The 14,241-nt window shown below is 37.9% G+C and overlaps 1 protein-coding gene across 2 annotated transcripts in view; it reads right to left on the reverse strand.

The window, feature by feature from the left end:
* The window catches only part of MAMDC2 (MAM domain containing 2), a 172,253-nt gene that overhangs the window by 5,745 nt on the left and 152,267 nt on the right, over positions 1-14,241 (reverse strand). For both annotated transcript variants that reach the window (XR_004272642.1, XM_032290933.1), the window contains exon 12: positions 2,848-3,107. Coding sequence is in view for 1 of the 2 variants with exons in the window: in XM_032290933.1 (XP_032146824.1) it covers positions 2,848-3,107 (260 nt within the window). In the remaining variant the exon portion in view is untranslated. The remainder of the gene's footprint in view (positions 1-2,847; positions 3,108-14,241) is intronic.

Genomic DNA, 14,241 nt, shown 5'->3' on the forward strand with positions numbered 1-14,241 from the left:
ATATATATATAGCACATACATATATATATATATATAGCACATACATACATATATATATATATATATAGATATATATATATATATATGTGCTGTTTGTTTTGGCTTGGTTTTTGTTTTAGAGACAGGGTCTCAATATGTTGCCAGGCTGATCTCAAACTCCTGGCCTTAGGCAATCCTCACACCTTAGCCTCCCCAAAGTGCCGGGATTATAGATATAAGCTACTGTGCCCAGCTTTGGCTTGCATTTTCTACTTCCTCCCCACTAGAGTGTAAACTCCAAACAAGTAAGAACTTTATATATTATATTCATTGCAGTACCTTCAGCACCTAGAATAGCAGGTGAATAATACATATTTATTAAGATGAGATATTTTTGGTCTCAAACAACAGGAGCTCAGTCTGGATGCCTGATGTAGCTATTGAGAATATCAATTCTGCCATGGAGATGTGAATTAGTGACTAGGGAGACTTAGGTGAGAATATGTTGTTAGAACAGTGACAATATCTTTTTTTATTTTGGTACTTTAAAGTTTATAAAAACCCTTTCACATACATAATCTCCTTTGACTCTCTAATTCTGGCAATGTCAGCACAGCTGACTAGGAATTATTATCCCTTTTTGAGAATGTATAAACTCTCTCAGAGAGTAAAAGTTGTCTCCAAAATAATGCAGTGCTTGTAACCATCAGGCCAATGAGGATTATTCTGGAACTTCTGTGGTGGGAGGCAGTGTAAAACAGTGGCTTGGGGATACAAACTTTGGAACCATGCAGATCTACTTCTCATTCAGCCACTTAACAGCCAAATATTTACTTTTCCCCACCTGTAAAATGGGGAAATAGGATCAGTTGAAAGAACTTAGGTACAGCTCTTAGCAGTGTAAGTGCCTGGCATGTAGCAGATGGCTGATCTATTTGCATGTGAGTGTGTCTGTGTTTTATTAGACACTAGGATGTTTTGGAGCAGCTAGTTCAGGCTGGTCATCCTGCCATCATTTGAATTCCTGAGGGAATCCCTAACGCAAATGAGATTGTTATCTGTACCATTCTAAGCCAAGGGGTAGCATTCTGGAGTCTTCTTCCCAGACTGTGAACTGGAAGTCTCCATGGCTGTTCTATACCATTTGAAGAGCCCTAGATGCCATTTCAGATGCCACACTACTCTGTACTCAAAACCATTTCAAATATCCATCTACGCAGTAAGTCTGTTATGTGCAAGGCCATGTGTCTGATCCCCAAGGCTTAGATACTGAGAAGCTCCCTGTTCCCAGAACTCAAATCTTAAAGCCCTTGTGCATCAGTATCACTTGAGAGTTAAATAAAAAAAATCAATGCTCAGGTGCCACCCCCAAAGATTTAGATTCATTTAGACTAGCATAGAGATTCTTTATCTTTAGCATGCATCAGATTCACCTGGAGGGCTTATAAGCAAATTTCTGGGGCCCCCAAATCCTGTTTCTGATTCATTGTTTTTAAAGTGGGGCCTGAGAATTTGCATTTTCAGTGAATTTGCATTTCAGGTATTGCTGGTACTGGTACCTGGATCACAGTCTGAGAACAATTTGAATAGATTAGGAATACCCTAATAGCCTAACAAAATTAACCTATTATCTCTGAATAATGATCAATTATATTAGTAAGTTCCTGAGCCATCCTCTTTCTTCTTGTGAATAGACATTAAATCACCATAAAATTATTCCTGAAGCTACCTGTTATTCTTTGCCTAATGTCCAGACAGTTTATCCATGTTGGGATAACGGGCCTTTCCCAGATAATGGCTCATCTTCCCTGTCATTTCCTCTTTAACAATGTAACTCCCTTGACTGCACCGCAACTTGGCCATCTGAGCTTCTGCAATTCCTTCCCATTTTTATCTGTAGAAAATTATTTTTGGTCATAGATTGGTGCAAAATAAAGCCCTGAATTTGGATATCTCTTCCCAGGAAGATCTGGGTTTAGACCAGGCAGCCAGTGGTTAAAACCTGAGTGCTGGTCCAGGAGGTTTATCAGCTGGAAGTAAGGATGTGTAGGAAGATGTGCCTTTAGTTGGAGGTCACACCTGAGAATTCTACAGAGCAATTTTAATAACAGTCGGAAATCTGAAGGTTATCTCCTACAGCTTTCTGGAGCTTTGGCTCGTGACAGGCAGGTAAAATGTGTGGCTATCAGAAGGCAGATGTGGTTCTCCAGGCTAGACTGGCTGCTCAGCCCCTACCTACTAGAATTTAAAACAATGTTTCCTATTGCTCCCCAGATTCCTTTATGATAGAGAACATCTAGGATGGAGATCTTCTATAGCACATGAGAGGAGACCAAGGACTTAGGATCAAGTCTCTCAGTTTCTTTGGCAACAATGCAGTGATTGAGGCAGAGGCATTTAAAAAAACAAACAAAAAAAAAAACTACTTGCTCTAGACCATACTCACTGTTAAACAGAGGCTTAAGGCAAAAGCTCTTACATGTATGTGGGTAATGATGAGTAAAAGATGCAGCTGCAACTAATTAGGTAATACCATATTTAGAAGAAAAGAAGACTTCATTTTGGAGATTTTCAGGATGCATAGAAATATACTTGACATCCATAATGTATCAAGACAAAAATAGATATACTTTTATCACAGAACTGCAAAAAAATCACTTCACGCATAAATTTCCAAAGCTTTCTCTCCTTGTCACTGCTTAGATTGAATCAATGTATAAACTAATTATCTTTACTCTCTCTCAATCCTGCCTTTATATATGACCCTGAAAAAGAACAAAATATTCTCTCTGGTAGCAAAAATAAGAAGGAACATCAGAAGCTCCTAACATGTTTTCCATTGCTTGGTTCTTACGTCTCTTGGCTTACCTGGTGCTGCCTCTCACAGCTGTATTCAATCAGTGCTCGTAGCCAGGAAATGCTCTGTTCACCTCTTCTCCTCCATAAGAGGGGCTCTTCACTGTCTTCTTCCTTCTTCAGATAAACACTCAGCAGTCCAGTCCCCCCTCCATACATGTGGTAGAAAAAGGTCAAGCAGTGTTTTCCGGAGACTCCTCGCAGAGGCCTGGACAAAAGGCGTGCTTTTTGTCCATACACCATGTGGGAGGCCTCAATGTACATGTAGTAGCCTTGATGAGAATGAAAAGCAGGTATCGTCAAAAAGGACACAAATTACCTTTTCTCCTTCCATAATGTTCTTTCAGAATTTCAAGTCAAGATGACCTGACTAGAAGTACTGATAAAGAGTTTTATAATTTTGAATACATATTATCTAAAGAGAAGCTACAAAAGTGAGACCAGAAAAATGTTTTCTTAAATTTAATGATTTATAATTCAGTTTAATATATGAGGTAATTAATATACTAGTATTATGCCACTGATACAGTGATTAACACATCAGAATTTATATTACTCACTCATGGACAATATTCTAAAGCTTCCAGATGTTGGTTTGGAATGAGAGAGAGATTGGGTTTTGAAGTCAGGTAGATCTGGGTTCAAGTCTTGACTCTATTTGTTGTCTATGTGATTCTGGTCTAATGAATAATCTCTGAACTTACATTCATCATTTTAAGATAAGGGTTGATAACAACTGTGCTACAGAATTGTGAGAATTAAATAACATGATGTATGCTCACATGTCATGCATATTCCATTATTTTTCTGTCTTGCTCAATTCCTAAAGCTTTTTGTGTTGCTTTTTTTCAGTCCTGAAAGCATATTTTGTAAGATTTTAAAATTGCCTTTCCAATTTCCTAATTTTATTGCTATTTTTTAATTTGTTGGTTTCAGGCAGAAACAGAATTAGTCGGCATGTAGGTAAGACAGTGGCATGCTGCAGCCAGCTTCCCCAGGCTTCCACAGTCCACTGCATGCATCCTCTCCCAGCTCCACGTGACTTCACACTGGTAGCTGGAAATGTGCCATGATGGGACTATTTACACCACCGAAACTGGATATGTATAGGAGTCAGCACCTCCTTCCCAAGGAGAGCCAGTTGGTGTTAAACAATCGCTAACGTGTCACTGAAGTAAAACTGCATGTGAATAGCAATACAAGAGGTCTTTTCTAGAGTAATTCACTGGTAATATAATTTTGTGCATCTGAGGCCCATTATTCCAAAGGCCCTGAACATTATTCCAAAGAACTACTGAGTCAGTAGTTCTTAACCTTTGATTACTTTATGAAAAGTTTAGGCCTCTTCTATTTGAAAAATACACAAAGAAAGTTTGCATGCTACTTTGTTGCTTTGTTTGGTGTTATATTTGTGTTTGGAATGTTTGTGTCTCCCCAAATTCATATGTTGAAGCCCTAACCCTAGTGTGATAGCAAATGAAGATGGGGCACTGGGGAGATAATTGGGCTAGACGAGGTCATGAGGCTGAAGCCCTCCTGATGACAGTAGTGCTCCTATAAGAAGAGACACCAGGGAGCTTGTTTTCTCTCTCTCTTCAGGTGCACACACCAAGGAAAGGCCATGTGAGCACAAAGAGAGATGGTGCCTGTCTGCAACGTAGGAAAAGAGCCCTTGTCAGGAACTGAAACAGCTTGCACCTTGATGTTGGGCTTTCCAGCCTCCAAAACTGTGAGAGGTAAATTTCTGTTGTTTAAACCATCTAGCCTATGATATTTTGTTATGGCAGCCCAAGCAAACACCAACATTTGCCAATTTTATTTTTTAAATATATGATGTAAAAAGTAATCTTTACAAAGTATCATATGTCTCATTATTTCATGATGAAATTCGTGACCAAATCAAGGGGAAAAATAGAGAGATCCCAAATAATACATGCAAATGAAATGGTTTCTTTATAGTTTGAAGTTTAATCAATGAACTCTAATTAAGCATTCCCCAAAATATGGTGATCAAGATATCCCAACGAGAATTGGTTGGGAATCCCCTCTATGTGCCTGAGAGGCCTTTCTCCTTTTCTTATTCCTATAAACACAAATCTGAGAAGTTCTATAGACTTATTAAAACAGTTGGAGAAAGCATCGTTGGTCTTAATAAACTGTGTGCACAGTGCAACCTCTTCCCCCAGTGTTTTACTCTATAAAGTTTTTACCCTGCAAAACTGGGCTGATTCACAGGATGTGGCCTCCATCAACCAGTCACATCTACGGAATGATGCTGCCCCCAAGAAGCAGAATCAGAGTTCTGTGTCTGTCACTTCAGGTCACCTGTTATCAAGGCATGGTGCCACGAAAGGCTCCACTAGCTGGGGATTCCTGAATGCAGTGAACAAATGGAAATCAAAAACCTCCTTGAGGGTACTTTAAAGACTGCATACATTTCAGCCCTGTTCAAAAGTAAATTTTAATTAGAAGGATAACTGGTTTAAATAAGAAATAGAAATTGTGAGTGTCTTGATCTGGTATGTTACATTTGACATCCAGTCAATTTCAACTTTTCATCTCATTGGCAGTAGTTTCGTCCAGATGGATGCTAAAGGGAAATGGCATAGCTGCCAACTTTCCCATGATATGCTTAAAAATATTGGCAAAAACGCTATAAATGTTCTGGAATGCTCACTGATGACATCCTCATTACAAAATCCAGTGGTTAGTTTTCAGTCTTTGTTATTTTTGTACCGTCAGTAACATCGGACGTAATAGTTTACTTCTTACTTCAGAAAGTAGAATTACTTTCTTACCTTTACTTGCAAGGTACTGAATTCTCAGATTTTTCTTCTCCTTCACTGGTCATTCCTTTCTGGTTCACATTTCTTTTTTTTTTTTTTGCCAATTCCACTTTCTTTCCTGACCTCTTGACCCTGGAGTGCCCCAAGGTCCAGTTTTTACTTCACTATTCTCACTTCCTTGATGATCTTGTTTCAGGACTTTAAATATCAAATATGTTGTTATATCTCAAATTTAAATTTTCAATCTTTTTGCTGAAATCTAGATTTGTTCAACCTGTCTAATAGACATCTCACTCACTGTCAAGTAGACATCTCACACTGAACGTATTCAAAACTCAACTCCTAACAGCCTGAAGTAGACTCAATGTCCAGTCTCTCACACCTAAACCTGTGAGTCACATGCCACTACTCTCTTTCTCTCATTCTCCACATCAAGACTATCAGGAATTCCCATTGGCTGTACCTTTAAAATATATTGATAATCCAGTCACTTCTCTTCTTGCTGCCTCTACTGCTATCACCCTGGTCCAAGCTGCTATCATTTCTCGCTTGTGTTAATGCAACAGCTTCCCAATTACTCTGTCTGCTCTACTCTTGTCTCCTGCAGTCTCAACACTGTATTCATAGTGCTCCTTCCAAAGCAAAAACAAAATCATACCATTTATTTAAAATCTTTCATTGGCTCAGCATTTCAGAGCAAAAGCTGAATTCCTTACAATTGACTTAGGACCCTGTACAATCTCCCACCTATTCTTTTATCTCTCTCATTTCTACTGTGTTTCTCCTCACTCACTGTGCTGCTTGGCCATACTGGCCTTTGTATTATTCCTGGAATATGGCGGATATGCTGCTACCTCAAGGCCTTTGCATGTGCTATGCCTGGCTCTTCCTCCAGATAATCTCGGGTCTTACTCTCTTACCTCCTTTAAGTTTTTGCTCAGATGTTACCTTTTCTATTAGACCTATTCTTATCATACTATTCCAAATTGCAATCCTTGTTCCTTTCCTATAATGTAATAAGTTTTCCAAAGTTAATTCCCTCTTAACATACTATATAATTTTTTTTCTTTCTTCCTTTTTTTTTTTTTTTTTTCAATGTTTGCCTGTCTCTCTCCTCTAGAATTTACAAAGGCAGATATTTTTTTCTCGTTTAGTTTACTGCCACATTCCCAGGTCTTAGAACAGTGCTTGGAACATAGTAGATGCTCATTAATATCTGTTGAATAGATGAATGAACACATTTGTTCCCCACAGCTCTAAGCAGAAACCAAGGTGACCATTTGTAGGGCTCCATCAAAGTCACTCCAAATGTGTGAAGTTCTTAGTAATGAGATGTGCACTTGACTAAGATGCTCCAAGGCAAACTAGAGCAAACCCAAGTTTTGGTAAAATTAAAGTCTTATCAAAGCAAATCTTCTCAAACGAGTTCTACACCATCTGAAGTATTGTTTTAATGAACACTTAAGATAATTCTTTGAGTTAATTACCTTCATTCTTCCACTGGCAACAAAATTGGTACACGAGAAGCACAGGGGTTTTGCACATTCAGTAATGAAAGGAACCTTTACTTTACATCTTTTCTTTAACATTTTCTAACTTAAGTTAGGTCAATGTAAATAACACAGATATACATAATCCTAACAGAAGGGTGTGTTTACTTTAATTCCATGGAAAGATAGATCGAGACATGAAAATGACCATGGTATATCACCTAACTATGCACAAAGGGATCCCATCTATCCTACACATAAGTTAGGAGCATGGTAGATGAAAACAATATCCTAATACATTTAACTAAAAAACATTTTCTCCCAAAAGTAATTTTTAAGACAACAAGAAAAAAATGTTTGCACCTGCTTTGGAGCTCTGAAAAGGCCCATTTGAATCCTAGGTAAAGGACCTTAGCTGTAGATGAAATTCTCAATATGGGGAAAAAAGCTCCTCTGAAAGAGGCTGTCACTAGGGAACTGGAAAGTAGAGATTATTAGGTCCCTGAAACATAAAGTCTTTTCAAAATGGAGGGGAAGCAAGGAATTCATCATGAGAGAGATGACCCAAGACTTGTCTTTTGTTTAGTGATGATGGTTGTGCATTCCTACCAATAACACTACAAATCTGGACAAGGATTATTCTGAGGTCCTGTAAGAGAGGAAAACTCATTATCCCCAGGATCATTTGATTGAATTCTTTCTTGCATTGGTGCAATGCACTAATTCATTTAGCTTCAGAGGGTGAAGTACTAGTCTGATTGCCCAGTTGTTGCCAACAGGTTGGGACTCTAAATCCGGGATAGCCTGCACAGCCTCCTCTATCCATCTGTTTTTTGGACCACACACACCTCCACAGGTGTGACTCCTGAAGTCTACTATGCTTTCAGTTTAGGCACCTGTGGGTCTCAGGTATCAGGCTGAAACTATTCACTAAGGTTTCCAGTTCCAGAAACCTTCATATTTGGTACCATAAAATATGAAAGGAAGTCTCCAATGTTGCTTGTTGTATAATTGTGCTGGTTTTGGAAGAGAGGAGTGACATCAAGGGGAATGTAAGCGCCCACTACTTTTCTTGAATAATTCTGGTATTTGTAAATATCCTTTAGATATAAATTATATTCTAAGCACACACAATAGTCCTCCCTGGTCCTTAGTGTATATATCCCAAGACCCCCAGTCGAACCTGAACCCACAGATAATACCAAGCCCTATATAGACTACGTTTGTTCCTATACACATATACCTATGACAAATTTTGTTATAAATTAGATGCGCTAAAAGATTAACAACTCATAACAGAAAAATTTTAACAATACTCTGAATGATGCATAATTTAAAACTTATGAATTGTCTAGTTCTGGGATTTCCCATTTAATATTTTCAGACTGCCATTGACTGAGAGTAACTGAAACTCTCAGTTGGAGAGTGAACCTGTGGATAAGGGAGGACTACTGTATGTATATTACATAAGGCAATACCTATGTAGAGCATTCTAGACAAACATCTTACCTAAACATAATTTTAACAAACTTATCAATGAATCAGAATATGCCTCTCTAATGTACAAACCCATTATTCCTTTTGATGACACATACTTTTCTTCTTGATTTGTATATTACACTTGCATTCCCCAGAAAAGATCAGAACTTCACAGAGAGCCACTCTGCCTCACATGTGTTCGGAAATCAGAGAAAATCTCTGCATGTTGACAGGTTGTGCCACATTACGGCTTCAAGCACTGTCTGTCTCAGCAAACAAAAGCTCTGGACAGGAGCCAAGAAGCCCCAGTGTTGAAGCTTCAGACTGACTCACGTGTTCTTGCACTTGAAGGATTCCAGTCTGTGAAAGGGATTACTAACTGGAGAAAATAAGTTACGTTCTCTCTGTGGGTCATTGTTTAATATTCAAAACAGGGGTTCCAATGGATCTATCGGGAGTTCAGGGTCCCATCTGTTCTTTGCACAGCAACTGTGATGTGTTTAAGACACACAGACACACACCACATCCATAATTCTGCACTGTGAAGCAGCTGTTCCTCCAGTCTTGTGGCTCTTTTGCAGGGTAGGGAAGGCGCCTGAGTGGCCTGTGTGGAGAGGCTGTGTGGAATGAACAGCTAGCTGCATTCGTCAGCTGGAAAAGGAGTCTTAAAAATCAGGGAAAAAGATAACAATATTTTTGAAGAACGACTGCAGAAGTTGTCGCACTAAAATTTCTCTTTTAAAAGGCTGTCATAATTGAGGAGTTATTGTTTAACGCGTACGGAGTTTCAGTTTTGGGAAATGAAAAAAGCTCTGGAGATGGATGGTGGTGACGGTTGCACAGCAATGTGAATAGACTCAGTGTCACCAAATCATACACTTAAAAATGGTTAAAGTAGTACATTTTATGTTATATGCATTTTACCACCAATTTTTTAAAAAGCTTGTCACAGAAGCCTTCTCTGTGTAAGTAGAATCTAGCAACATCAGAAACTAACATAATAAATAAAAAATAAGTTATGGAAAGACTGAAGGACATAGGAGATTTTAATAATCTGGAGCTAATTCCTCAGTTAGTTACAAACTATCTGGGCAGCGTTTTTAAATGTCTGAATATCAACTACCAAAATTCTTAAAAGACAGGGACTTGAAATAAACTGGAACTAACACATTAAACACGGAGTTGTGATATTATTTTGTCTCACAGCAAAATTTTATAGACAAATTTCAATATTTAATATTTTAATGTATTATTAATATTTCAATCACACAAGAAGTTCTTGTGTTCTTGGTATTGAAGAAGACTTCTACCTTTACTTAGTAGCATAGTGGAAGAGAATTTATTTGCCAGAAATAGGGAAGATTTATTGGAACATTTAACTGTATCACAAAAGAAAGTGATGGTGTTTCTTTCTCTGGAAATTGTTAAGAAAATGATACAGAGCTGCTTTTCTGGAATAGTAGGATCAGGGAAGGAGAACTGAATGACTTTTTTTTTTTTTTGAGACAGAGTCTCACACTGTTGCTCAGCTGGAGTGTAATGGGGCAATCTCAGCTCATTGCAACTTCCACCTCCTGGGTTCAAGCGATTCTCCTGCCTCAGCCTCCTGCCTCCTGAGTAGTTGGGATTATAGACATGCACCACCATGCCTGGCTAATTTTTTTATTTTTAGTAGAGACAGGGTTTCACCATGTTGGTCAGGCTGGTCTGGAATTCCTGACATTGTGATCCCCCTGCGTCGGCCTCCCAAAGTGTTGGAATCACAGGCATGAGCCATCGTGCCCGGCCAACTGAATGACTTTTATCTATTCACTGGGGGAGTCAGTGGCCAGGAAATGTTACAGTTGAAGACATTTTCTCACTAACCTGAATAGTTACTGTTGGCCAATATATTCGAGTATCATTTGGCTACAAAATCCCTGTAAACTTTAGAACAACTAAAACTAATGTTTACAAAGAATTCTGACAGCATAGTATTATATGAATGTTAATAAAATTATAATGGCCAATATCACCTTGGGAACTTTGTTATGACTTGTATTTATTGTCTCATAAATACGGTAGTCTCAAGTTCTACAACCCCCACTGGATGCCTGAAATCGTGGATAGCACAAAAACGTATATATACTATGCATTTTTCCTATACATACATATTTATAATAAAGTTTAATTTACAAATTAGGAAGAGTAAGAGATACATAACAGTAACTAATAAAACTATCATAACAATAGATTGTAATAAGAATTATGTGCATGTGGTCTCTCTTGAAATATCTTACTGTACTATACTTACTTTTCTTGTGCCTATGTGAGATGACAAAATGCATTTGTGATGAGACAAAGTGGGACGAATTACTTAGGCATTGTAAAGCAGTGTTAGGCTACTATTGACTTTCTGGGGACACATCAGGAGGAGGAGCATCTGATTTGGGTGATCCTGGATGAATGAGCCATGATGTCATGGATGGCTGGATGTCAGGAGATGATGATGTTGGTGTCTAGAGATCCTCAATAGTTGAAGGTTTTTGTTTGCTTGTTTTTGCCAAAAAATTTGGAAGAGCATTGTAACGGAACGTTATTATCTCTTTCTTTTTAACTCATTAAAGTGTTGCCAAGATGTTGCAGTCCTTTGATCTTACTGGTGACTTTAACGCTGCGTTCCATCCTAGGATCATATTCCATAATTTTTTCCTTTGATGTCTGTACAATTTGAAACCCTTTGGCAAATTTCAGTAATATCCACATAGCTGGTTTTGCTTCAGTTTCATCATCTTTCTCTTCCTCTGTAGGTAGCATGTTCTTCCAATTCCTCATTTGGAAACACTTGAAAACCTTCAATATGTTCTTCTACTTCTTCATCAAGTATGTTGGCAAATCCTTCACCAACTTCTCTTGCTGTGTGAATGATTTTCCTAACTTCTTCATCAATCCTCAGAAAGCCTTTAAAATCATTCACAACTTTACTCCTTAAGTTCTTCCGGCAGGCGCTTGCAGTTTCTGGTTCTAATTTGTCCATTGCAGCTTTGATGAATGTTATTGCGTCTGTAACAGTGAATGATTTCCAGCACAGATTACATCCAGATTAGGGTCTACATCAATTGCTAATCAAATGTGATCAAATACAAGGCAGGTGTATGTTGCGTTGACAAACTCAATGAAGGTAAAGGCTGAAGCAATGAGGTTGTATTCAGAGGCAAAAACACAACCGGAATATTTTCATTTTGTTTTTATAGCAGACAGATTTAGGATGGCTAGGAGCATTGTCTATTATTAACAGGACTTTAAATTCCAACTCGTCTTCCAAGTAATTTTTTTTTTTTTTACTTCTAGGATAATATACTGGTGGAACCATTTCATAATCAAGATGGCTGTCACCCATACTTTCTGATTATCTTGCCAAAACATGGGCAGATAATTTTTGTTTCTAAGAGTACTGGGTTCTTTGCTTTGTACGCTATGCCTGGCTTTATCATATGCCTTGAGGCACTGCCACAGGATACTAGAGTTCATCTGTCTTTATATGCTTTATGCCTTGTTGCCTGCTTTGCACTTTTATGAATGCAGGTTCTATCTTCTTCCAGAAGACTTGAAGATTTGCTTCAGATGGCATCCTTTCTTTTTAATTATTTCTTCAACTTTGCCAGAAAGGTGGCAGAAACTTCTTCATTGGCAGATGTAACCTCTTCAGTATTTTTTATATTTGTCAGTCCAAACCTCTTCCTGAATCTATGTAACCATCTCTTACTTGCAATAAATGGCCTGGTGTCACTTTTTCAGGGGATCCCTTGCTGAAGTCTTTGTATAGTCTCAATGCTTTCTGTTGCAACATTTTGTCAATTGGACCATGTTTTCTTTTCATGTCTTCCACTGACAAATTTAATGCCTTTTTTTCCATCTTCACTAAACACTTATTATGTACTGTGGCCATAATTTCTTTAGTTTGAGGTGCAACAGCAAAACTAGCACAAATTTCTTTTTCCTTCTTTACAATTTCACAAATAGAAGATGATACGGTTTGGCTGTGTCCCCACCCAAATCTCACCTTGAATTGTAATAATCCCCAGTGTCAAGGGTGGGGCCAGGAGGAGTGAAGTGAATCATGAGGGCAGTTCCCCCCTACTTTTATGGTGGTAGTGAATAAATCTTACTAGATCTTCTGGTTTAATAATGGGAGTTCCCCTGCACAACCTCTTTTGCCTTGTCGCCATGTAAGACGTCCTTTTGCACTTCCTTCATCTTCTGCCATGATTGTGAGGCTTCCCCAGCCATGTGAGTCCGTTAAACCTCCTTTCCATTATAAATTATCCAGTCTCAGGTATGTCTGTATTAGCAGAGTGAGAACAGACTAATACAGAAGGTTTCATTCTTAATGTAGTCCTTAGCAACCCCAGCATACAATTGTTTTTCTTTTCTTATCAAGTCAAGAACTTTCATCTTTTCATTTAAAGGAAGCACTTTATGGTTTCTCTTTGGCGTATCTGAATTGCCAGAAACACTATGCTTGTGCTTTGGGGCCACTGTGAAGTAAAATGAAGGTGACAAACGCAAGCACTGTGGTATCAGAACATCTGATAAGGGAGATGGCTACTAAGTGACTCATGGTCAGAAAGCATAGACAGCATGGATGATGCTAGTGAAATGGGTGACTCACATACTAGGTAGGATGGAGAAGGATGGGGCCACACAGTGTGAGATTTCATCACACTACCCAGAACTGCACTGAATTTAAAACTTTTGAATTATTTCTGGAATTTTGTATTTAATATTTTCAGACCACAGTTTACTGCCCTCAGAGAGGAAGATCACAGAGAAGAGAGGACTACTGTAAGTAGCACCTATGTCAGGAAACTTTCTGTTTCTGCCAGGATAGAGCTACTCAAGTACATGGTGACAGAAAATGATTTGTCAAATCCTGCAAAGTACATCCCACTTCGATGCAAGTCACTATCCACCTGTCACAAACACCTTTATTATTATGCTATTAAATAGGAGCCAAATGATGGAGGTGGATTTAGTTGGTTTTCTAGTCTTTATTGTTGTTCTAATAGAATGACTTGTTTTACAAATGTTTCCCAAACTTTAGTCATACAAATATCACCTTTGTGATATTTTTTGACTATCCATATTTGTACTATTATTAATTTAATGTTTCTCTTTAAGTAGATTCCATTTTTAGTACATTTATTCAAATAGGAAACTTCATATTAGCGTGAATATAAACAGCTAGCTATAAACCTATGAAATAATGGTTTTGATGTGCTGGTTATATATTTTTCTTATACATGAATATTACTAGCACATTAGAAAAATATTCATGTACTTAACACATGAATTACCTGGTGATAAATGTAATGTAATCTGGGTAACAATGGCCTAAGGTTCCAATGGAACTTCTGGTTTCTAGTAACTCATTTTACTTGTACTCATATGTCATAATTTGCTATTTTATAAAAGCACAAATGACAAAACAATGAATCCGGGAAAATATTCCAGACATAAACTTCAGAATTTGTAGAAGATTCACTAATTGCAAAAATAATAATACCATTCAACTCAGTGGAGCTTATAATACTACTATTCAGTTCAGTGGAGCTTATATATTATTAAGTTTCACAGATATAATCTCAGTTAATCATCAGAGCCACACTATG

This window comes from Sapajus apella, unplaced genomic scaffold (genome assembly GCF_009761245.1).
Source record: "Sapajus apella isolate SASKATOON/1434 unplaced genomic scaffold, GSC_monkey_1.0 scaffold24, whole genome shotgun sequence".
In the NCBI taxonomy this organism is placed as follows: Eukaryota; Metazoa; Chordata; class Mammalia; order Primates; family Cebidae; genus Sapajus; species Sapajus apella.